The 25868-nt window shown below is 55.5% G+C and overlaps 1 protein-coding gene across 2 annotated transcripts in view; it reads right to left on the reverse strand.

The window, feature by feature from the left end:
* Positions 1-22565, reverse strand: part of WNT3 (Wnt family member 3) — a 46979-nt gene extending 24414 nt beyond the window's left edge. For both annotated transcript variants that reach the window (XM_045182590.2, XM_024573408.4), the window contains exon 1: positions 22372-22565. In XM_045182590.2, the coding sequence (XP_045038525.2) occupies positions 22372-22451 (80 nt within the window). In that variant the 5' untranslated portion in view covers positions 22452-22565. The remainder of the gene's footprint in view (positions 1-22371) is intronic.
* Positions 22566-25868: the final 3303 nt, after the last annotated feature.

Genomic DNA, 25868 nt, shown 5'->3' on the forward strand with positions numbered 1-25868 from the left:
CTTCCTCGCGCCGCGTCCCCCCACGGCGCGGAGCAGGCGCAGGTGAGCGCAGCCCTGCCCGGCACCTGGACTTCCCCCGCTCGGCTCAGGGAGGCTCCCCGCAAGTTCAAAGCGGCGGCTGCCTCTCCGGGGGCCCCCTCCCCATCCGCAGGCGAGGCAGCCAGAGCGAGCCTCAACATCTTCCTTTGCGCCCCTCCAAATGCATCAGGCCCGAGTCCTGCCTGCTGCCAGTTCCTCCTCTGCAGGGTCGCTGCAGCCACTCCCGCGTCCTTTCTTCTCCAGGGCTCATTACCACAGGCGCCTGGGTTTTGCAAGCATTTACTCAGTACCTATTAGGAGCTGTATTCCGGGTCCACGCAGGACCTCATTAAATGTTCCAGCGCTCAAAGGGGCAGGTCACTGGTGCTCAGCCCTGGCTGCACGACAAATGACCCCCCGCTTGTGGGGGGGGACTTAACACTACGGATGCCTGGGTCCTAACCCCAGAGAAGCAGATTTAATTAGTCTGGGTGCTCCCTCCTCTCTGTGGTATCCTCCTTTCGCCATTTTAAGAGAAGGCAAGGCGGAGAAGCCCTGTCCTAGGTCCCAGACAAAGCCCACAACCTGCCCATGGTCGCGTGTGGTGGCACGGGGAGAGCAGAGCTTCCTCAGCCCTCTGCGGGGAAGGGGTGGGCGGGGGGCGCCATCTCCTGCTCTATGCAACAGTGCGCCCTTTCCAACCAAGGTGTTGTCCGCCTCCCCTCATGGAGTAGCCCACTCCTTCCTCAGTCGTGTCTCTGGCCTCCCAGCCAGTCTCCATCTTTCAGCAACAGAGGCGAAGCGTCTACGACCCACTCAAGTGCTCGGGCGTGCCCCTCCATCGCGCACGGGGAGGGCCAAATCACCCGCCCGCCAGCCACCACACTGGAGTTTTCTGTGCGCTACAAAACACACGCTAACATCCATTGAAGACAAGATAAAAAGTCTGTTTCAAAAGAAATCACTTCCTGTCGATCCCCTGCCCCAGCCTTCACCCCTGGTACCCCCTGGTTCTACTGCCCTTATTGCCCTTCTGCCTGATTTCCAGCTCACTTTGCTGAGCCTGGCCAGTATGTCTGGAAGTGGAAATTCTCTATGCAGAGACGGAGGCCGTCAACAAACACTCTTGGGGTTCCAGCCTGTCTCCAACTGGAGCTGCTCATCATTCTCGGTTCTTGCCCACAGCTGCTTTGATTTTCGGTCTAGGACTCCGAGCGCCTCCTCCTCTCTCATTGGAAGTACCTTCGCTCCACAAGTCCCTGGTGGAACCCTCCTGTGCACTCGCCTCCTCAGTGTGCCTTCCCTTCCTGCTGCTCCCCCCACCCCCCTGTGCACAACACCCTGTCTCCCCACCCCCACCAGGCTGGGGCCCCCGCAAGTGCCACAGGGAATGTCTATTTTCAGCCCTGTGTGCTAGTCCCGTCTGTTACAGAAGTAGAAAGGAATTTCTTCCAGGGGAAACACACTTTGAACAGAAAATGTAAACTCATCACACGCACGCACACACAAATAGCAAACATTTAAAGCACAGAGAATTTTAATGGTCAATTTCTCTATAAAAAGGATGTGCATTCAACACGAGAGGCAAAGTACCCAAGCGGATGAGCACCGGGTAAGGTTGCCTCAGGAATCAGCCTGGCCTAAGAGAAGGCCAGAGTCGCCACAGACAGGAGGAGGTGCCCACCAGACACCGGGCAGATGAGGTAATGGGGACACTCAGAGCTGTAAATGAAATAAAGGGGAGTGCTTTTATGGGTGCACACCCAATGGTGAATAATACAATGTGAGGCGTATTTATTTGCATAGAGAGTGGTTAGTAAGGTTATGAGGAAATAATTTCTGAACTCTGCTGAAAGTAAGGTGGTGAGGGAACCAATTTACTGGGGTGCTCAGAAAGCTTATTATTATTAATAATAATAGCTACCATTTACTGAGCCCTGAGAGGTTACCATTATCCCCATTTGACAGGTGATGCCATGGGTTCAGAGAGGCTGAGTAACTTGTCTGGGGTCACACAGCTAGGCAGGGGTGGTGCTGCCGTGGCTAATAGGGCAACAGGGGGAGGTCAGTAAGGAGCACGCTGATGACGGGCTGAGGCGGGAGGGGCGGAAGTGCTCAGGCCTGTCCTGCTCCCAGGCTGCTTTCTGGATTTACAGTCCCGTAAACCCCAACACGAGGCCCCTGCCCACCGATCTTTTTCCTTCTGAATGTTGTCAGGGATCATCCCCACCTGAGGTTTACTCCACTGTGTCTCAGGTAGGGCCAAGCCCACACTCAAGGCATCCCCACAGGGTGGCGGGACGACGCCTCTGTCTGAGGCTGGAGGGGTTTGGTTTCAGGACCTCTTCCAAGAAGCCAAACCCAACAGATGTGGACAGATGTGGGCACGGGTTCCCGAGAGAGGTCAGGGTCAATGACACGTGGTCTAGCACCTTCCAGCATGCAAAACATTTCCCCACGTAGCATCTTGGCTAACCCTCTCCATAGGCCCAAGAGGTACTATTGGCTCTTCCCCCATGAAGAAACTGAGGCTGTAGCCAAGTAAGTGGGGGTGCAGTTTGACCCCTGCCCCCAAATCCCTACTGTTGTTATGATGTTCTCTGCCTAGATCCCACCCTCTGGTGCTAAGCAGCAGATTGCACTTATCAAGCACCCACTGTGTGCTCTGCACTGAGTGGACACCTAGTGGAGCACACAATCTAATGAGCAGGCCATGGGCACAGGACAGAGGATGAGAGCGAGGAGACCAGCCAGCTCACAGGCTGTCCTGGTGGCAATAGGGAGACCAAGAGAAGGAGGACATAGAGTGGGGTGGGGACAGATCATTTGTAAGACATCGGTGGTAGACTTCGTGCCCTGGGAGAAGAGGGAGAGGCGGGGTACTCGGGACATCCACATGGCACAGCCGGAATTCAAGGAGCAAAGTGGGGGGGGGGGGGGGCGGCCAGGGCCCAGGGTCCCAGCTGACAAGTTTAAATCCCACACACAGTGAAGCGGGGGCCACTCTTGGCCTGAAAGGTGCCCAGGTCCTACGCAGGGCTGGCCCCCTGGGCAGGAGCCCATCAGAGCTGGAAGGAACACTGGGGTCATCTGGCCCCAAATAAAGGCCCACGGGAGGCCGTGGGACCCAGGGCTCGCACCCACTGGCTCTGTCCGTAGCCGCAGTTCGGGAGTTTAGTTAGAACCCTGTGGGGCTGAGGAGCCCAAGGCCTCGGCCAGCTGTGAGAAGGGGTTCTGCCAAGTCTTTATGGAATTCAGATCCTCCTTTGTTCACAGAACACACTGTACCGCTGTGGAGGAGATAAAAATCTAAAATTCAGCACCTTACCAGATTCTCACACTAGTCGAGCTTTCAACAGAGCAGACTACACATTCCTGGGGACTCTCTCCTCATCCACTCCCCTCCTCTCACCCCCTCTGCCAGATCCACCTGCTGCCTCCCCGCCTGGGTGCATCGCCTGTGACACCTGCCTGCCTACTCTGTCCCTCAGAGCCACCGCTTTGACTCGTGCCTGTGCCCAGGTGCTGAGGGAGTAGCTGCTCCTCTGCCCAGAATGAAGTCCCCCAATCTTCCTCCTACCTTCACCTCACCATATTCAGCCCCTCCCCCAAGACCCCCACATCTCTGTCGTGTGGCCAGACCAGGGATGGTGCTAGAACAAAGCTGTGGCCAGTATGGAAGGAAGAGAGAATTGGACCAACCCTGTGACTTCTGGGGTTCTCCTCCTAAGTGGGGAAAAATGGGGTTAGCCTATGGGGTTAGCCTATGGGGTCCGAAAAGGCCAGCTGGCCCATTGAGAAGGGATTCCAGCATGCTAACCTCAGAAGTCAGGGAGGGACCCCCCAGTCCTGAGGCCCTTATAACCATCCCTAGTCCATGGCTGCTAGCCCTCTGAAAGTTTTCTTTCTTTCGCCTGGATAACCTGCCTGGGTAGAAGTGACCGCAGGTGTCCTGCCTGCAAACCCTGCCCAGGCACACGCAGGAGGGCCTGGGCAAGGTGCTGCGGGCGGTGATCCCAAGCTGAACACCAGGGTCTCTCGGCCCATCCTGCAGCACGGCGGACTCACCAGGTACCCTAAAGGGCGTCCCGCCTCATCTAGCTCATTGGGCCTACCAAGAAGGTTCCGGCAACCCTCGGCCTCTCAAATAACTTGTTCTCACCTGCTGCTGATACACTCTCTCTCGTGCACACCCGTGCATGTACAACACAGTCATGCAGTGCCCTGGAGTGCCAACAATCGGCACTCTGCAGGGTAACGACAGGTAAAAAGAAGTGGAAGGGCTGCCCAGCCCCCGAGAGGTAAGCAGCGCCCTCAAGGCTTCCAGGCCAGGACTGGCTGCTCTGGTGACCTGGGTCCTGGCCCCCTTGCTACCACATCCTTCTGGGAGGCCTCAGCTTCCTAATGGGAGAAATGGAAGCATTGCCTGCTTCAAAGAGGCTGGGGGAGGATTCCTTGAAGTCATGCAGGGGAAGCTCTCATCGCAGTGGTTGCTGTCGCTGGAAGTGCTAACATAGGGCTGGGCACTGTTTCGGGTGCTTTCCACCTATGAACTCATTTAATCCTCCGACAACCCGGTAAGGGAGATGCTGTTATCATCACCCCCTTTTCCCAGGGAAACTGAAGTGCGGAGATTCAGTAACTGGCCTGAAGTTATGCTGATAGTGAGAGACACATCCTGTCTGGCTCCGGAGCCTGTGGGCTTCTCCACAGGGCTCGGCCCTCCCTCTGCAGGGAGTCGGAGGAGCGATCCATCATCAGCAGCTGGGGACCGAGCACAGGGAGGGGAGTGTGACATGGTCCCTGCCCTGCAGGGGCTCCCAGTCTCACAGGGAGACAGATCGCCCAAAAAGAAAATTACAGGAGGCCTACTGTGGAAGTGATTCATTCTACCAGAGGTGATGGGGGTAGGCTTTGTGGAAATGCTGTGGACAGGGTCTGACCCTGGCCAGATAGACCCGAGTCCCCAGGGTACAAGGGTACAAAGACCAGCTGCGCCTGGTTCCTGACTGCCTGACAGCAGAGAGGGTTCAGCTGGGCGGCTGCTCATTGGCTGATTGGTCTACTCCTTCCTTCCTCCCTCCCTCCCTCCCTTCCTTCCCTCCTTCCTTCCTTCCTTCCTTCCTTCCTTCCTTCCTTCCTTCCTTCCTTCCTTCCTTCCTTCCTTCCTCTCTCCCTCCGATTGTTCATTCAGCTCAAGCTCCTCTGGAATGGGTGCTGTGGGCTGAGCCACTAGACACAGGATGATTTCAAAGTCAGAGGAATGGCAGCCAGATTGCTGAGCAGAACGAGACCACAGGACAAACTGACATAGGAGAGGGGTAGGAGAATCTTCTAGTTCACGTTTTCCAAATGGGTGATAGTTGCCGACTGTGGGGGAAATGGGCTCTGAGGTTAATTACTTTTGGAAAACAGCTTAAACCAATGAAAACAAGGGTCAGCTCTGCAGGGCTTCTCTGTTGCTAATATGCTAACGAGATGCAAATATGCTAATGAGCACCATTAACACCAAGAGGCTGGCAGTAGCAGGTGGCACTTCCCAAACTTATTTGACCCTGGAAGCCCTTCTCAGCAGGATCATGTGGGGGTGGCGTAAGAAGCCCAGGATGCGATGGCCTGCTCTGGCCCGAAAGGTATACGGAAGAGCTGAGACGGGGAAGTCGGGCAGACTCCTGGGAAGGCGGCCGCTCTGAGCTGGATTTGGAAAAATCCTGGGAGGGCCACGGGCAGGTGGAGGGGTGATGGGAAAGGGTTTTTCCATAGGGAAAACTATTTTATATAGTGGAGGCCCAAGGAAGTGGAGTTTTCCCCAGGGCAGGACGGGAGGACAAGCGCAGAGACTCAGCAGGAGAAGGCTGCCACATCTGCTTTCTGCTGTGTGCTGAGGAGCTCTGCGCTTTTCTTCCAGAGGGAAGGAGCCCAGTGTTTGGATGAAGGTTTAAAGTAAGGATTCCCCTGCCAGTCTCCCCTGAAGTGGTACCTGAGAGGTGTTATTCTGGAACCCAGGCCGGGTGGCCCCCTGGGACGCAGGGCAGGGACATGCGCCCTGGCTCTGGTGGGACGGGCCCTTCCAGAAGGAGTGGGATCACTTCTGGGCAGTGGGCAGGGCGCTCACGGTCATGAGGGTGCATCTGAGGGGCGGAAAGGGAAGGGGTGGTGAGGGCTGAGAGGTGAGGCGGGGAGACAAGTCTGGAGCTCCGTTAGCTACTTTTGCCTGCCACCAAAGGGCCAGTGATGCCCTCGGGCCTGTAGACAGACAACAAGAGGAGATGGAGGGACTGAAAGCTGAAGTCGGGGAACATTCCCAGCAGACACACCAGCCACGGGCCCACATGCACATTGGGTCCCGCCCCGCCTCTGCTGCTCTCAGCCCTAAGACCCTAAAGCGGCTCCACCTCGGCAGATAGCTGCCACGCGTGGTGGCTGCCAGATGGACCAAAACCAAGTTACTTGACCCCAGAGCAGAGGTGAGAGTGCAAGTGGGCAGAGCCTCTCTGGAACACAGTTGGGCATCACCTGCAGAGAGGAAGGTTCACACACCCTGCAAACCAAAGTTCCGTTCCTGGTAGGTCCCCCATGAGTACTCCCCTCAGGGGCAGCTCAGGACGCCCGTTCACGGGCAGGAGATGGAACAGACCCGCAGTGGTATGCTCAGGTGGTGGGCTATTACACAGCTGTGAAAAATGAAGGAACTCCAGTGATACCCAGTAACATAGCCTGAAATTTAGAAACAAAATGCGAAGGGAGAAAAGCAAACTACAAAGGACTACGTCTAGAATACACCAATTTCATAATGCTTAAAAATAAGAAAAATGGAACCTATACTGGGTAGGTATTCTTAGCTGGGAAAAACTGTTATCTCAAAGTAATGGCGAAAACATGCCAAACTCAGAATGTGGTCCTGTATGGAGGGAGATGCGGGATGGGGTGGGAGCCACAGGTGGCTGAGGTGACCTTGGTCACACTGGTTCCTCAGGGGTGTGATGTGGCCTGGGTTTGCACCCGTCATTATGTGCTGACATTATATGGTATGTTCTCTCTCGTGTGTGTCCAGTATCACACAATAAAAAATGCTGGTTAGCGATTTGCAATCAAAAATATCTTTAAGAACAAAATGTACTACGTGGTCTCTCTGCACCTCGGTTTCTTCCTACGGCTCAGCAGGCCCCCTCACGGGAAGGTTGGAAGTGCGTGGTGACGCCCATCCTGCCTCGGCCCGCATCCCAGCCCGGCCTCCTGGTGCTGGGTGAACTCACTGCGCTAAGCAGGGCTGTCACGGTCAGTGTCTAAGCCATTAACAGGCCATGTGAAGCCCACACAGACCAGAGCTTGGAACCACAGTAAATGTTCTAACAGACACCATGTTTGATCTATAGCAGCTCCCCCTTATTCACAGGGGACACTTTCCAAGACTCCCAGTGGGTGCCTGAAAGTGCAGAGAAGACCGAACCCTGTATACACTATGCTTTCTTCCTATACACACACCTGCGATAAAGTTTAATTTATAAACTAGGTGCAGGAAGAGAGTAATAACAGTAACTAATAATAAAATAGAACTGTAACAACATACTGCAGTAAGTTACATAAATGAGTCTCTCATACAATATCAAAACAGCAAAAACCTTGTGAATTGTTTATTTCTGAAATTCTTCATTTACTATGCTCATACCATGATGGACCACGGATAACCGAAAGCACAGGGAGCAAACCTGCAGCTTGGGGAGGGGCGGGGGAGGGGGGGAATATTGTGCCCCTCCCTTCCTGAGACCCTCAGGTCCTGCAGGCTGAACAGGACATCAGGACACAAGGTCGGGCCAGAGTCCACATTCTCTGGGGTCCACTGAGTCACAGAATTCTGCCACACGCCCGCCCCTCACTTCTCTCTTCACACAGGCTAGTTGGATGGGACAAACCAAGATAAGATGTACGGTTTTCCTGAGGGCGGCTTTTTCTGTTTTGGAAGGAATTCAGATCTTTATGCTCCACAGAAGCCTGGCCTGGGATAGAACACTTTTTTAGAGCCCTGGCCACATTGGAATGCCCCTCAGAAATCCTCGATTCATTCAGTACTTACCTTTGTCTCAGGTCCTGTGCGCTATTTCATTTCAACCTCACATTTCAACTGCCCTGAGATTAGGGTTTTTACCCCTATTGTACAGATACACATATTGATATTTTAGAGAAACTACCCAAAGTTCCACAGCTATAAAGTAGCACAGCTGAGCTTCACACCAGGGCCAGTTTAGGCCCAGAGCCTACCCTCTTTCTGAAACACCAGGCTGCCTCCTCCAGCACGGACTCTAGAAGCTCAAATCTGGACCCTCTGGGGCATCAGAGATAACAAAAGGAAAACACTGTCCCAGGGAGTGGGAACCAGCTGAGCCTGGACAGGAACTTGCTTGGGAAGAAGCCAGGTTTATTGGCCAACAACCAACAGAATCACCACCGTGCGCCTGCAGAATTCAGGCTCACTGGGGATACAAAGACATGTAACGCGGAATCCTGCCCTCGAGGGGTGGACACGCTAGTTGGGAAGACAAGAAAGGTGCACATGAAGAGGTGACTATGACAAGAGCCAGTAGGTCTTCCCGGGAGGGCCTCACTGAGGCAAAGGGAATCCAGCTGGGGTTGGACGTCTGGGCCTCTGACTGGCACGTGACTCACCTGAGAGGACCTACCGTGTGGCCCCTGCTGTGCTTGGTGATGTGGATGCAAAGATGACGAGACCTGGTCCTGCCCACAGGGGGCTCACAGTCTAGTCTATAAAACAGATACGCCCCGAATGGGGCTGAGCTGGGGCCCAGTGCTAAGAGAAAGCTGCAATATTCAGGCTTGCTGGAGGACACAGGGTCTGAACTGCCCTTTGAGAATGAATGGTAGTTCACAGAGGTCATTCCAAGAGAAGGCAGGGGCAAACGCAAAGGTCTGGAGGTGGGAGGTACTATAACAACAACACAGATAATTACACGAGATTAACAGCAGCAAACTGTACGGGGCCCCGACCCGAGGCTGTGTCTTACAGTAGCCTTCACTTTCCCGAGAGAACACTGAGGCTCAGAGATGTTCAGGTCACCCAGATATTACAGGCAGAACCAGCTAGAGCCAGGGACGGATGCCCGCTAACGCCTAGGCTTTTGCCCAGACAAGGGAAGGCAGGTGGTAGAGTGAGGAGGTGGGGGTGGGAGATGAGTTAGGGTGGAGGGATTGGAGGGGACTAGATCGTGCAGGGCCCCACGGGCCATGCTAAGGAGTGCAGAACGACCCAGTCAGAGCTCCTGGCTGAAAACGACTACACCCACCAAACACGAAGGAAGAGCCTCTGAGGCCAAGAATGAGTAAGGCAAGATCGCCGTTTAACAAAGAGACTTGAAGTTAAGAGGTGACAACAGACTCCGAAGGAGCTTACGTGTGTTGCTAAGGTAAAGGCAGTCCAGCCCTCCTCCAGATCCTGTGCCAATTGGACCCTGGAGGGCTCCGTTTCCCACCCAAGTCCCCACGCCTGGCTGGAACACACAGGGCCCAGGGTGAGAACACTAAGTGAAGGCTCGCCCACCACCTGCCCAATATGCAAAAGTCTCGTGTCAGGTCAATAAACTGTCAAATATAGTGCATTGTATCCAACTCAGAGAACTATACACTTATAATTTATGTACTTTCCTATCCGTAGACTTCAACAAGTAGAAAATAAATCCTATCATCTCACCTTCATCAAATGCCATACTTTGCCCTGTGTACTGCGCACCCATGTTTTTGGCCCAAAATTTCAGGAAAAAAAAATCGTTCACTTTATGCTTTAATTCAATTTTTTCTTTATTTATATTTAGAAACAAAACCGATTATTGTATTCCAGGGTATTATTTTGCATACAGATATCATTATTGCTTTCTAGAGTCACACTTTCAATACATAAGGATAAATAAAATAATTATGCCCTGGCTGGTGTGGTGCAGTGGATTGAGAGCTGGCCTGCAAACCAAAGGGTTGCCAGTTCAATTCCCAGTCAGGGCAAATGCCTGGGTTGCGGTCTGGATCCCCAGTAAGGGGTGCACGAGAGGCAACCACACATTGATGTTTCTCTCCCTGTCTTTCTCCCTCCCTTCCCCCCTGTCAAAAACTAAATAAATAAAATGTTTTTTAAAAATGAACTAAAATAGTTAAAAACATTTATGTAGATATGGAATTAGTACTACCCGTGTATAATGTGCATCCTTATTTTTCCCTACAAATTTAGGCAAAAAAGTGTGCAGTATACCCGGCAAAATAGGGTTCCCTATTTACCCCCTGGAAGGGGCGGTTCTCCATGGAGTTCTGTGCTAGGAAAGTGATCAGCAGAGCCACCCCAGCCTTTAGTCTGCTCCCCAATCCATCCCACCCTGGACACTCCCTGAACGTTCACAGATGCTGAAAACAGCCTCCCCTGGACCACCTCTCAGTCCTAGGGACACCCACCCCCGCGTATGGCTTGTCTTGGCAGGATGAACCCCAGGCAGAGGTTTGCACAGCCCAGAAGTTGGCTCACAGCCATTTGGGCAAGACACTTAAGGTTGCTGAGTATGCGGAGCATGGTGGGGCTGGAAGGTGGGCTCTGGGCAGGCACAACTCCTCCGACCCCAGACTCCTTGCCATGTGGGGCAGGGCCTCCTTTGCCCCGGTCTAAAAGCAGTTCTGTGGGCTTTAGCACTTGCAAAGAGATGAGGAGAAGCTGGCAGGAGGTAAAAAGGGGAGAACAACCCTCTTCCTCTTCTGGTTAAAGGTGTGCAGGAGGCTGGGTTCTGAGGGAGGGATCATTCTGGAAAAGGGAAGACTCAGTGAGAAATGCACCTTGGGCCTTGAGTGCGAGCTGAACATCTACAGTGATGCTCACGTCCACAGGAGACCAAATCAGAGAACTCGGGCTCTGGCTAAGTCAGGGAAGACTGCAGGCAGACCTAAGGAGGAACTTCCTAAATGTTGCGATGTGGCAAGCCTGGCTTCAGTAGCTTGTGTCGTGGTTGGAGCCCTGGGGTCTTCCAGCAGAAAAGACGTGGACAACAAAGTGTCTCCCTTGAGGCCTCAGTTTCCTCCTCTGGAGAAGGGGTAACAAGAGTACCTGCCTTCTGAGGCCTCTGAGAGGATGAGTTGGTGAGTGGGCTACCCTTCCTCAGCATGCAGCATGCACGGGCCATTAAATCCTGCCTCCTAGCTCCTTACTTGGGCTCTGTGAGCCTCAATTTTTCTCACAGATAAGATGGGGATGAAGATGCCAATCTTGTGGGGGCTATTTTAGCCTCAAGGACAGTGCCAGGGTCACTGACTCCATCCTTACCAATAGCTGAGGAAGACTCAGAATCCCTCCTGCAGAAGTTTCAGTTAAGAGAGAACCACTGGGCCTGTGGTCAGGCCTTCTCCTTCCTGAAGTTCAAGGGCAGAACCCAAGAGGAGGTAAGAAGCTACTCAGAGCTGAGAGGGCACTGGGGCACCCTCGCTGGCCACTCTCTGTCCCTCTCTTGAGGTTCCATCCGGGAACCCTTCTGCAGTTTGCTGATGGGGAGGGCCCGGCTGGCAGTGAGGACCCTGGTGCTCGTCCTGTGTGACCTTGGGCCCGGCCTCCCTCCACCTTGCCCTCTGTGCCCTACAGTGACAGCAGTTCTCATGGAGGCTGCTGAGGCGGGAGGGGAGGTGGGGGGAGCATCCCACATGGAGAGTCCCCCTAGGGTCGATGCTACCAGGGCTTTCTGTCACCTGCAGAATGGCAGCAATAATGCTGGCTGGCTTCTGGGGCAAGGGCCAGTGGGAGGAGCCAGTTGTGAAGGGAGCTGGGGAAGAGGAAAGCACGATCATTGGCCAGAAACAAGAGAGCTTCCCAAGAGGGAAATTATGTACCAACTTCAAGTGTAGGACGAAGCAGAGCGTGGGGAAGAGAAAGGATGGTGACTTCCCTGAAGACAAGGCTTTTGCAGACTTGGAGGGAAAGCTGACAAGAAAGAGACAGAGAGAAACTGACAGAATTCTCACAACCCAAACTACCCAGTCAGGGCCAACTCCCCAATACAGCAAGATTTTTAAAAAATTTATGTGTACCTTGCTTTTTCCAGATAGGGTTTGAAGTGGTTGAAGGCAAGTATTCAGTCCAAAGACAACAAATATTATTTATTGAGCATCTTCTATGTATCTTCCTGGCACAGAGAACACAGTGGTGTGCAAGACAGTGCCTGCCCTCAAGGAGCTTATATAAAACTCATGGAATTAAATAGTAAAATGAAATACAAATCAGGGTCAAGGTGAAGGAGAAGGCAAATGTGCCAAGTCAAGGTCAATACAGGTACAAGTATTGACCTTCAAGCTTGATTCTGGGTTTCCTAACAGGCAGGAGCTTTATCTGAAAGGGGGTATGAAATGTACATCTGTTCAAGCTAAATATTGAATTGTGAAAATCAGTAAAAATTCATCTCTATCTGAGATACTGACACAAGAATTGATTTGGGCAAGAAAGAGGATTCTGTCGAGTCGCTTTCTGGTATGTGTGTGATGGAGACCGGATGCCCAGGAGCAAAACGGATGAAATAGAATGATAAAGCTTAGAGCTGGAAGCAACATGAGGGATCAGTTGCCCTACATCCTCCTGTTTCACAGGTGAGAGAGTGGAGGCCCAGGAAGCGGTGACTTGCCCGATGCCCCTGCCCTCCCCCGCCACAAAACGCTCACCTGGCCACTCCTGCCAGCTTCACACAACCCCAGCTTGAGGACAAGTGGATAGCTTGCCAGTGATCTGCACACGTTCCCAACTAAGAGCCCTCCCAGATGTTTAGCAATAGTACCAATAAACTCAAGGCAGCAGCTCTCAAGTTGAAGGTCAAATGTAATCTTGCCTCAAAGCCATTCTTTGAAGACACGAGGTAGAACAATTCTGGCCCCAGATAAGAAGTCCGCTGTAGAAGGAAAAAGCTCAGGGCCCAGCAGGACAGGAATCCAGAGAACAGGCTGCAGGACCTGAGTCCTCGTCTGTGAAATGGGCAGGGTTTGGTTCCAGATCACGAACAGGGACCCGCCCAGAGACACCCGTCAGCAAGCTCACTGACCTATTCCCGAGCGGAGAAACAAGTCTTGCTGAGGGGGGTTTAAACTAAGACTTGGACAGACACCTGAGTGGAGTGTAAGCTGGCCAACGTGGGAGCAGAAAGGGCACACAGGCGGGGGAATTTGTAAATGGAGCTGGGATGGAGAAACTGAGACCATGGGGACAAGGGGAACTGAGACTGGAGCCAAGGCTCACCTCAGCCTCTGGGACGGCAGCCTCCCAAGCTCTGTCCACAGCTCGGGTTGTTGGCCTGCATGGCCTGAGCAGGGCCCTGAGCCCAGCAGGGGGCACGGGCTGCGCTCTGAGCCTCGGGCCACACCCGGGGATGAGGTCTTTATTCATTCTGCTCATTCAATCTGTTCAGACACCGTCACAATTCACATGTGCAATTGACACGCTCAAAACCCACTTTTGTCCATGTGCCTCGACAGGGTGTTTGACGGGCCACAGAGCTGTGTTCTTGTTTACTGGCCCCTGCTGAATGCTGGGCACCGGGGGAGGGGGCCCCGGGGCAACTGCAGCTCAGGTTCTCCCTGGTGGGGGGCATCTCGTAGTCTAGCAGAGGAAACTAAGACCCTCAAAGCCCACGGGAGAGGCAGTGAGCATATATGACACGTCTGTCCCTGGCAGGGGTGGCAGGAAGGAGGGAGTGATAACACCTTCCCTGGGAAGACAGTGGTTTAGGAATCTGGGTGGGCTTCCTGAAGGAAGAGCGTTTTGATCTGGGTGTGGAAGGCAAAAGTAGAATTTCAGCAGTTCAGTGTGGGGAGGGCAGGAAGGGGGAGGTGAGGTGTGTCAGTGCCCAGGCACAGAGGGATGCTGGGGGACTCACGGGGAGGGGGTATGAAATGTACACCTGACAGGTGGGTAGAGGCCAGTCCTAGGGAACCTTGGTGCCAGACAAGTGGGGAGCCAGGGGAGGTTTTAGAGCAGGGGAGAGAGACCCTGAGAAAGCCCGGTGCTAAGGATAGGCGGTGAGGAGCTGGGCAGGCAGATGCTGGGCCACCGCACCGCCACCACAGCCGCTGTTTGCATTCCTCGTGGGCCCTGGAGGAGATTGGTTTTCCTTGCTGGCCCAGCTGGCTCAGGCAGATAAGTGGAACTCTGTGCCCAGGGGCAGGTTTCACGAAGGCCCCAACAGGCCTGGGGACAGACCTGGGCGCTGGGTCCTATCGATCTCATCCCCTGCACCCCCCACCCCACACGCACTCTGTCCTCCTGTTTTTCCATCCCAGCTCAAGTGAATGGTCTCCCAGTTTGAGGCCTTATCCAGGTGATTAGGGTGTCCTGGTGACCACAGGCCTCAGAAGAGCCCTTCTGGCTCCCGGCCCTTTCCGCTCAGGCCTCCTCACCTCCACCCATGTCTCCCACCATTGTATCCCTGCTTAGAAACCCTACTCCGTGTCAGGCTGAGCCCAGGTCAGGCCTGTGGTCTCTGTATGAGGGCAAGAGGGCCCCCAAGCCCCATGCCCTGAGCTGGGACCCTGGGCATGCCCTGTGACTTCTGCTCCCTCCCTTGGACACTCCCCACTGTGCCTCAGGACCCCCAGGAAGGAGCTGAGAACTCCCCTGTCTGTGGACCATTCCTTCCTCCTTTTCTGGAAACGCCAGCTCCTCAAGAGAGCCCTGAGGGGCGTGTTCTGAGCACCCTCTGACCAGCAGTTGGCTGGTAGGACCAGCCCTGATGGTGACTGCTCTAGGAAAAATGCCATGCTGCAAAGGGCTTTCAAAAGGACTATTCCTCTTGCAGCTCTTAACAGCCCTGCAGGTAGGCAGCACAGTGGTTGTTACTCTCACCGCCCATTTTGCAGATGAGAAAAGAGAGGCCTGGGGAAGGCAGAGACTCATCCATGACCTCACAGCTGGTTGAGTGTAAGGGTTTGTCCTTAGCTCTCCCACCTTGCCCCAAGGCAGCTCTCAGGGACCACCCCCACCCCCACCCCCACCCCCAGGCACAGATGGTCCTAATAGCTGGATGACCATGAGCCGGGATGGAGATCCCAGAGCTGGAAATGCAAGACCATCAGCATGTCCAACTCCCCTGTTTACTGAGGCTCAGAAGAGTGAAGGGACTCGGCCTAATGTTACACCATAACTAGCGGCAGGGCGGGGTCTCAGGTCCCTTAACTCCCTGCGCAGAGACCTCCCACCATCCCACACCGCCCCCTCTCGTCTCTGAGCATACTTTCACAGCTCCGTCCTTCCCCTGGATGTATGGGTGTGCCTGACATTTCTGGAATTCACTCCACACACATAATGAGGCCATTTGGAGAAGGCCCGCCTCAGGGGGAACCAGGGAGCTGTCTAGTGTCCCCATCCTGACCCCTGCCAGCTCCTCCCGGCTGTACACGCCAAGCTGCAACGAGATAAATACTCTATGGGCCGGGGCTTCCCTGGCCCCTGGCCCCTGCCCCCCAACACACCTTTCTAGCCTCAAGAACTGGAGGTGGAGTTTTAGGCTTTCAAAGCTGCCATGGAGGCTACCTGGGAGCTCAGAAGCAGTAAAGAGGTATCGGGCTGGTTGCCACATGGGTCAGAGGGACCCAGATGTCACTACAGCAGGTGACTGAACAGAATGGGGCTGCTAGTCAACAGCATAGCAGTTGCATTGTGGTAACTCCCTGAGACGTTAGTTTAAGAGGAAGGTAGGGAAGTTTCTCTCCCTCAGATGCAAGTCTGACCCTGCCTGGAGAGCCCTTCTGGATCTAAGGCGGCATGTGCCCACGTACCATAGGTTGCCTGACAACAAAGAAGTGGCTTTTGACCTCTTAGCACAGAGTTCGGTCCCCAGCACCCAGCCTGCAGCCCACTAAGGACTGAACAACAGAAATCAACATGCTCGAAGGAAGGACCCAGAAGCACCAGTTGGACAGGCACTGGAGAGAAAGTGTAGGGTTGCCACCCTCAGGAAGATTCTAGAAACCCTCTGCCAGGTGAGTTAGCTAGTAACCTTCCCAGAAGCAGGAGTGATCTCTCCCAGGCAGTCCTGTGTCCCAGCACCCTCTGTGACCCGGACTCCCCTGGAGGGGTCCTAGGAGAAAGGACCCTGGCCTCTTCCCTTTTCCCCTACCCTCAGAAACCCTTCCTGCTCTCCCAAAGACATGGTCTCTCATTGAGAACAGGGTACTTCCAGTCCACCAGCAGGAGAAAGAGGGACCCTGCTTGGAGCTGGGGCAGCTACTGGGAGGGACGAGGCCTGCAGGGGGAGGGTGTAGAAGTGGGTCCCCTGCTGCCGCCCCACTCATACATCCACCTCCCAAAGAATGTAATTAAGCAGCAGGCCTCTGCCAGGAGCCAAGCTTTCTGCCTTCCGTCTATAAATCACCTTCTGAATCATCTCTCAGCTCCTGGAGGAGCAACTTCTGCTCAGGCTGCTCCAGGCGGCCCCAGTGCCACTCCCCCTCCGTGAGCCTGTCTTCCCTGCCCCTCCCCCGCCCAGGCCGAGGTGGCTCCAGGTCCCAGCTGGAAATGGCAGTGGCTGCAAGTCTGGCAAACGGTGCGGTGGGAGGAGGGTTAGGGGAGACTCCTGTGCCCTCCTTTTCCCGTTTTGGACAGGCAAAGAGCTGAGTTCAGGGTAGCCTGGCCTAGCTCCCTCAAGTTAAGACTAAAGCTACAGGCTTATATAGTCACCAGTACTGAGTATAATGGAGCAAGTTGGCTCTGAGGATAAGGAGAACCTGGTGGGGCCAATCTGGGGGAGCTTCTTGGAAGAGGCATATTTAGATCCAGGACTTAAAGTTGTCAAAATAGTTTGCATACAGGGATAAAAGTAACATTACATAGTCCTTCCTGTATGCCAGGCATTATTCAAAGAGCTTTGCATGTATTCACTCATTTAATCTTCTCAACCACCCTTTGAGGTAGGAGCAGTCGTTATTCTCACTTTACAGATGGGGCTCTGAGAGATTGACCTGCCCTAGGTTACCCACGGGGTACATGAAAAGCCAGATGTGAATCTGGGAAGCTGCAGAGGAATGTGAGCATTTGGGGAGAGTGAGTTTGGGGGTGCAAGCAGGCTGGCTTGGCAGCAGGGGAGCAGCCAGCTTTGGGACTGAGGGTGGATGGGGCAACAGAGGTAAAGGACTGGGTGCCTAGGCCAGGCTCTGAGTGAATGGGCCGGGGGCGGGGGGTGGGGGGGCAGGCCCTGGGGCTGCATCACAGTCCTGTGGACTCCCAGAGGCAAGAGGGACCCCTCAGTGTGGTCAAGGGAAAGGAAGCCCAGAGGAAAAAAGGGACTTGAAGTGCAGAGAAGACTCACCCTAGGTCAGTGAGTGGTGAGCTCAGAGCTCAGAGCTCAGGGTCTCTCCACTTCTGGCTCTGACCTGTTCCTAGGAGATAACATGAGCATGTCCATGTAATATCTGGATGGCCCTAACCTTTGAAGGAGGTATACTTCCTCCCCTACCTAGGGGCAGGGGTTGGAGATTGTCTTTCCTTCCTTGGTGGCTTTAGAAAGATTCTGTGGCTCACAGCAGGGTGGGTGGAAAAGCCTAGAAGATCAGGTCCTCCTCAATGCTTGGGCTCACCCCATTCTCAGGTCAGAAAGGTCCTCCTTTTTCCCACTCTTCCCAGAAGGATCTGTCAGCTGCATTCTCCTCTGAAAAGAGCCACCTCTCCTTCCCCAACCCCAGGCTGCTTGCCCCCAGCCCAGACCAAGGAGAGACACATTCAAAGTCTAGAGAAAGCCTCAGGGTCATAGCTCTCCTCCCCCACCTTGTGTCCATATTACCTTTTCAATTCTACATCTGCCCACGTACCATGCAGGTTTATTAGCATTAAGTTCTGTAGAGAGCAGGAGGTAGACGCTTACTTGGCTGAGTCTGTTCATTGGGGAGTTCCACTTAGAGCCCTCTCTGTCTTCATCAGTGACTGAGCAGGCACCCAAATGCCAGACAGTGTGGGTGCTGGTGGGATCTGGCTAGGTTTGCCGCTGGGAAGGCTGCAGGAAGGGAGGACAGAGTGCCCGAGAAAGGACTGGACACCACGGTCTAGCTCCTGCCTCTTTCGACCTTACCCACAAAGGTCTTCCCACTGGGCAGCCACCTCTCACAGGAGGTCCTCAGGGCCAGACTCCACCCATGGCTCACCTCTGAGCCCCAGAGCTGCTGACAAATGCTATGAAATTCTAGGAGAACTTTCCCTGACAGCTGCCCCTTTCCCTTTGCCTTCCCCGCACATTAAAGCAGGTTCTTCCAAGAACATCACTCAGCCCCAGGCTCCTGGTATTATTAAAACATTTGACCTGTTTTTGTTTTAAGCGAAGGGGTCCTATCAGAAGAATACAAACAAATAAGCCACAACTTTTGCTCCCTTTGGACACCAAGCTCCGCCCACAATAGGTGTGGGGTGGTCAGGAGGGCTGTTAATTCACTTCCAAGAGACCTGGATTGATTTCCCTGCCACACACCCCCAGGGAAAGGCCTGCCCTGGAAGGGAGACCACCCGCTTAAAGCCTGGCCATCTGATCTGGTATCTGCCCATCTGTCTGTCTGTCTGTCTGTTGGATCAACAGCCTCCAGCCAGCTCAGCTTCTCACCAGCCCCAGCCCCAGCCAGCTGTAATTCCTGCCTGTTACAAGTGTTAACACCTGGCCCGGGGCCTTCCTCCCCCGCAGTCTCCAGGTGCCTCCCTGGGCCCAGCCCACTGACCCCCACAGGGTTTGACTGAACATGTTCACAAGCCTCTGAAAGGCAGGCAGAGGTGGGAGTGGGTGGGGGAGGCAACGGGACACCTGACAGATGGGGAAACTGAGGCAGGGCTTAGGGCAAGCACTTGAGTGGGGGAATGGATCTGAGGAGGGTGGGGGGAGAATTCAGGTGTATATCCCAGATCACTGCCCTTGACTTCTGCAGAACACTTTCTCTCCCAACCCCAGCTGTGAAGCAGGGCAGGCTGGGTATCTCCGGGTGAAAGTGGAAAAGACAGAGGCCCGGGTGGGTAGGTCACACAGAAGTGGGGTGCACTCCTGACCCCCAGCATAAGCCCCTTCCATCAGGGCCTCTGCCTCTGGAATGTAGTAAGCACTAGGCTGGGCCCTAATAAGCCCGTTCGTTTCCCCCCCCAAGAAGGAGAAGAAAGACAAGTTCCTCCACCAGGCTCTAACTGTGACTGACAAGAAGAATTATAGAAATCAGTGCTTGCTGCCACCTCTTCCTGTCCCAGCTCTGCCACTGCTTGGCTGCAGGGCCCTGGAGAACGTCTTCTGTGAGCCTCTCTGTCTGACACCCCTCACACTCCACCTTCTGGTCTACCTCCTCCCAGGGCCGGGGGGGGGGGGGGGCGCAGTATAGGACGTGGAGATGGGGGTGCATCCCTGAGGGGTGGCACCGATAGAAACCCCAGCTAAATGATTTCCCCCCTAAATCCTTCCTGGGGAATGTGTTGAACTGTGTGGGCCAAAGTGGGCAGTGGTGATGGGCTCAGCCTGCCCGGGGACAGAGGGGAAACAGGAATCTGAGACCCATCCACTCCCCTGTCCCCGTCCCAGCCCAGGCCCTGGCCCTGGCCCCAACCCTGAGGAAGTGACCCACCCTCTACCCCAGCTCTAAGACCAAAGACAATAAGCCTAAGAGGGGAGGGCTGCTGACCACAGTCCTCAGGCAGACAGGATAAGCTTGTGCCAAGGAAGGCTCTGCGTCCCACACCGCCCAGCCCAGGTCCCAGGTCCGCTGTGCCCCTTGCAGCCTCCTCCTTAGACTTTTATCTCCTGCTGGACTGCCCCTCCAGGACCAGGAATGCCCACTGAGCACCCACTCTCAGGATGCCACTCACACCCTCAGATCACATGTGGCAAACACACAGCCACGGGCCCAGCCGTGGCCACTGGCACTGGGAGACGGAGTCATAGGCAGACCCAGACACAGCGCTCACATTCATACTTACATACATACAACACAAGTCATATGTACAATCAGGTCATGGCCACGAGCACTGGTACCCACGCACAAAGACATCTGTGGGGCTTTCCCCTTACAGTCATGAAGGCACAGGCACATGTGCACACACATGTGCACACAACACTTACATGCCCAGACATGAATGCAGTCATTCAGTGTCATGCGCAGACACAGGTGCTGACCTTGACATAGGCACAGATACTTTTAGACTTCCTCTCTCTCCCCCCGCCAAAGAATCAGCCACTTGCTGACACTTTTATGCAGACATAGCAATAACCCCTGTCATGGGCTGTGGATTCCCCAGGCATATCTTGCATGAAGTTCACATCCATGGTCACCCAGTTGCAGGCACAGACACTCCTATACATAGAAACTCACTAGTGTACAGATGACACCCCATAGGGTCACAGACCTAGAAAGTGCACACACACAGGTCTCTGCTCAGACAAAGCAGCATCCCTGTCCTTCCAACCCACAAAAACCCATGTGTCCAGCATTACATTAGGGCCAATGTTCTGGCCTTCCAGGTTTTTCCAACATCTTTCTGTTGGGTGGTTCCTATCTAGATGCGCCCCAATGCACCATTACACACCGACCCCCACCCTCCCCACAGGCACTGCCCAGGGGAGTGCCTCCTCCGGTTCACAGGGGAGGGGAACCTGGTCATCTAGCTGGCCCCCGTGGCCTGTGGGGCTCCACACCTTCTCTTCCTACCCTGCCCCTGGCCTGGGCCCCTGTGAAGGCAGAGGACATGGGCCCACTAGGGGGATCAGAGGAGGGTCAGGCAGGGCCACAGAGGCAGGACTGGCTTCCACAATGGCCTTCCCTGCAACAGGCAAAGCCCCCGGCCTGGAATCCCCGGCTGCCCAGGCCACCCCCACAGACTTCTTTATGTACAAGAGGCCTCAGGCCAGCCCAGTGCCAAGGAAAGGGTGGGCTGGGCAGAAGGAAGACTTCCCCTTGGGTGTCTGTCCTGGGAGCAACTCTAGGCACCTTCTGAACAGAGACCCTTCGCCATGCCCTGCTCCTGCCCCCGTCCTAGCCCCCAACAAGTGCTGCCACCCCCAAACAACTGGAGGCGGACTCAGGGTGTGGCCCCCCAATCTCCTGGCTCTGCTCCCCTGTCCCGGGCTGGAGAGGGGGTGGCAAGCCAGGGAAAGGGGGACGAGCAGGTGGCACCACACCCTGGTGGCTCTCCTCTCCGACTTTCACCCTAGGGGCCACAGCCCGTCTTTTTACTCACAGATCCTAAATTCTTCTTCCTCACCTCCCACCCCCCAGGCCAAGGCTGTCCTATGTCCAGGAGGGGAAGATTCTTTAATTAAAGTTTTCCGGAATGCAGGGGGCTGGAGACTGAGGAGAGGCGGGTGTAATTTAGAGAACTGGTTTCAGTGTGTCTTTCCCCTCTGGCCTCTGGGACCTGCCGGGGGGTGATGGGGTTGCTTGGAAAACAAGGGGACTCCCTGGAACTGGGGCTCCTAAAGGGTTGTTTATTCCTTGGTCGGATCCCCCATATACGCACCCCCTCCCAAAAACACCGCGCCTGATTTCCCAGCCTTATTTACTGAAAATGTCTTTTGTATCTGCATTTCTCGGGGATGGAATTCTCCTTTCCCTCTCTCCCTTTCTCCTCGGTCCTCGGTTTTCCAAAAGGAACGAATTTAACATGGAGAATTGGGGTTTTGGTCAAAGAACAAACCCACCCCCTTCCGAACAACTACATTTTCAAGGAGCCCCCCTTTCGCCAGGGTGGACAAGCAAGAAATGAATAAAATTCGAATTCAATGGCATCTCGGATCAGCAAATACCACATTCACTTCTGAGGCTCAAGATTAATCTAGAGCAGAGTGGGGAGAGTCTGATGAAATCCCCCCCATTTTCCCTGCCCCTAGGATCCCTGAAGCCATTGGAGTCTGCAAAAGGGGGTTATTGTGGGGAAATCTCTTGATGGAGGCGCCGGCAGAGGTGGGGGTGGCAAGGAACAGGATGATTTTGCCCATGAAGACCCCAAAATGGAGAAGAGGAGCGGCTGGGCCCCAGGGACAGCACTGGCTTTCCAGAGCCCCAACTGCAAGCAAATGGAGGGTCTTCGGACCCCCAGATTAGGGTGAGTGGAAGGCTATTAGGGTCTAAGAACAAGAAACCTTCTGAGACGGGGAAAGTCCTCCAGCTTCTGCAGCGAGTAGCAGGGAAAATGGTGATTATCACAGAAGCCAGGAGTTGGATTCTGAAGGCGACACCAGCAGAAAATCCAGGAGGGGTGGGCGGGTGGGGGGCTGGAAGGAGGCAAGGAGAAAGGAGCCCCAGCCCTGCCGGAGCCCACCCCCAGCCGACGCCCCCCCACCTCCCCGAGACTCGGCGAAGAAATCGGGCCGCGGGCAGACAAGAGGCGAGTCTTACCACCAAATTGGGTAGCCGGCGAGGACCCCGGTGCCACAGAGCAGGAGGCCGAGGAGCAGCCCGAGCAGGTGGGGCTCCATTAGAAGCGGCGCCGAGGAGGAAGTTTGCCCCCGACCATGAAGAGGGGGAGCGACGCCCCCAATAGTTGGAACAAAGTCCACTTGAGATTGGAAATGACTTTCGGGCTTGTCAGAAGCGCACCTCCACCCGCAGCCGCCCCCCTCCGAGCCCAGCGCGGAGCAGCCGGGTTTGAGGATGTCAGCGAGCAGCCAATCAGCGCCCGCGGCCTAAGGTAAGAGATGAGTCTGTAGTTCAGCCTGTCAATCACGCGCCCCTCCCGCCCGGCCCACGAGTCGGGCTCGGGGAAGGGCATCGCCCAGCAAACTTGGGCAAAGCCCGCGCCCCGGACTCAGGGAGAACTTGGGGGGGTGGGTACGGCACATTGGACCCTCTTGCTGGCCTGGGACCGCCGCGGCACCCCACCAGCCAGGTTTAGGGAGATGGAGGTTTGACCGGGGCGTTCACAAGGTGCCGGGTCGGCTTGGGCACGGATGGGTGGCTCCTGTTCTCTTGGGCGACCGTGACCCCTCGGGGCTTGGGCCTTTGAGGAATCGACAGTAGAAAACACAGAGATGTTTCCAGAAACCTCACTCCGGCAGGACAGGATCCGAGGGTCGCAGGGGGGGTTGGGAAATGCAACCCCTCTGAGCCTTCCCGAGCCCGCGAGTCACCAGCCACTCCACGGCCGCAGGAGGTCGCTTCCCGGGTGTCCAGGAGGCGCGCAGAAAGGTCCGCGGAGGCTCGAAGGTCTGGCTGCGGGCGGCGCCGGGGGACAGAGCCGAGTGTCATTTGAGTCTTTTGTCAGGGATCAGATCGGTATCGGGACCTCCTGCTGCCTTTGCATTTCCTGCAACTGACACCAGAAGCCAGTAGCGTTTCCTGCTCCAGAGCTGGGTCACTTTCTCCTCCTCGAGGGTTCAGGCCCGGCCTCCAGCTCGGTCAGAAGCACCACCCGCAGTCCCACTTGGATCTCGCGGTTGCACTGTTTGGGGGTGGATGAAAGGCGAGAAGTAACCGGAGTCCTAGGAAGACCCTGCTGCCCCCCAGGCACACACACACACACCCCAACTTTCCTGTCCGAAGCCCTTGGCCCCAACCTGGGATTTGGTGGTAATGTCCCTTTCCCCTGTGTGGACACCAAGTGCACCCAAACACCCCATCCCTCACCATAGGTTAAAAAAAAAGTCCTTCCAAGCCTCGTGGGTTCTTTCTGTCCAACCCCTCTCCAGAGTCAAGGACTTGGGTCTCATCCCTGAGTGGTGCTGAGATGGAGGGCAGATCTTGGGGGGACTAGGGCCCCCTGTCACCTGGGCAGCCTGCCCCCCAAATCCCCTCCCTGGGTCCCAAAGCCCCCCAAGGCACTCGAGACCCTGGAGCAGCTCTGGGCCTGGGGTGAAGAAAGCGAAGCCGGTGAGAGTGGGGCAAGAGCCGCTGCTCAGGGAACCCCGGCAGAAGGGGCAGCCCCGAGTCCCGCTGAGGCCTGGAAAGCGGGCTTTTCACCAGGTGGGGGACACAGCTGGAGGAAGTTCATGTCAGGGGGCCAGACGTTTCTGGCCTTTGATCTGGGCCACCCATGCCCACAGCTCCAACCCGCTGGCCTCGCGCATCCTGACAGCCCTCTCCGTACACGGCTGCTTCGGGCAAGGGGAGCTCGGGGAACTGGCCCCGGGGGAACCAAGGGTCGGGAGAGCCGCCCGGGCTTGTCACGGCTTCTGCTGCGTTCCTAGCCCGACTTGAGGGGGTGGGGTCAGGGGAGAGATGAAAGAGAGGAGGGAAGGGAAGAAAAGGGAGAGAGAGTGCAGGAGAGAGCGTGAGAGATGCTAGCAGAGGGAGCCCGAGGAGAAAAAAGGGGAAAGGGGGGAAGGGGAGAGGCTGAGCAGGGGAAGGATGAGCAAAAGAAAAAGCCCTAACCTGCCCAAAGACAGCGGATGGGATGGAGCCTGTGGAGATGCCCTCCTGGTGGACTGACTCTAGGGTCCTTGTTTCTGATTCACCTGGAAAGGGGGTCACAATGGATCTGCCATTGTCCTAACTGTGCAGCCCCAGGGCCTCGGCTCTAGAGGTAGAGAGCTCCGCACACACATCCCTAATGGCCTGCTAGTTCCCACCCGGATTTCTGTCCTACGCAGCAGGGGCTCTCGGCTGATTTTCTGATCAGAGGTGCCTGCTGGACCTCAAATCCTGCCTGACAGCGTGGTGGGATCTAGAGCCCTATAATCATCTTTCTGAGAGCTGAGGAGGGCTCCCTTCCCTGGCCACCAAGACACCACTATGGATTCAGTGTGGCTGGGGGATGGAAGCTAGACTAGATGACCTCTTGGAGTCATTTCTGGACCCCAAGATTCCACAGGTGCCAGTCCTGGACAGCAGGGGCAAAACATTTCTGAGGCTGCAGGTGGGGTATTGGTTGGCCCAGCGGTGCCCAGCCGGCATCCCTGGGCCATGTAGGTAAGACTGGTCGTCCCTGATGACCAGTCTCCTGTGCCTCCTCCAGGCAGCCTGGGAGCACGGTCATGAGCACCGGGAAAGGAATGGAAAGGAGGCCAGGAAGCAAGTGGGAGCAGGGGGAAATCCAGACCTGTGCTGGCTGCACAGCCTGAGGAAGTAGAGCATGAGGCGGTGGGGGAACTTCTGTGTGGCCCCACATGGCCCCTGGAGAATGGAGGCATGTGTGGGGATTTCCCCCCACTTGAAAGCTACCCAGAGGAGGGGATTCCTGATCCCTTTCTCCTCCCCTGCCAGGTGTCCTTCCTTCAACACAGGCTTAATTTCCTTCCTCCTGCCTGCCCAGCGCTGCGGGTTGGAACAGAGGAATGGTCCCTGCCGGGAGGGGAGGCCGCCCGCGCGCCACGTGTCACAGACGAAACACCTAACAGGCACCCTGGACCGCAGGGTGGGTTGTATTGGATGGGGAAAGGGTTAAATTTACTCTAAGGCCAGCTAGAGTGGGGAGGTGGAGGCTTCCGCGCGATGGGCCCCCGAGGCAGACCCTGAATGGGAGAGTGGCTCTTAAAAGAGGGCAAATAAGGCCGCGAGGGTCAGGGGCCTGGGGGCTGGGGGCTGGCACGTGGGAAGCACTTTGTGTTTTGTGTGCGAATATTGGGGACCTCCGACCTGCCTATATCCCCATCCCACCCCCACCTCTCTAGCTGCCTCTAGGTTCCTTTTGATGTGCGCTCCCCAGGGGCACACATTGGGCTGCTGTGGATTCAGCGCCGCTCCGCCTCGCCCCCTGCGGAGGCGCCGTCGAGACAAAGAACCCAACGGCCTCGCCCCCGCCCGCCCGCAGGGGGCTACCCGTCTGTCGCTCGGGGGAGGACAGGGGGGCGAGGAGGAAATCTCCGATCGAGCCTTGTGTCTTGCAGTTTTTCTGGGAACGAGCCGATGGCTGCTGGGTACTGCGGCGCCCAGAGTAGCCTGGGGATGAAGAGAGAGGG

Source organism: Desmodus rotundus, chromosome 9, assembly GCF_022682495.2.
Source record: "Desmodus rotundus isolate HL8 chromosome 9, HLdesRot8A.1, whole genome shotgun sequence".
NCBI classification, from domain to species: domain Eukaryota; kingdom Metazoa; phylum Chordata; class Mammalia; order Chiroptera; family Phyllostomidae; genus Desmodus; species Desmodus rotundus.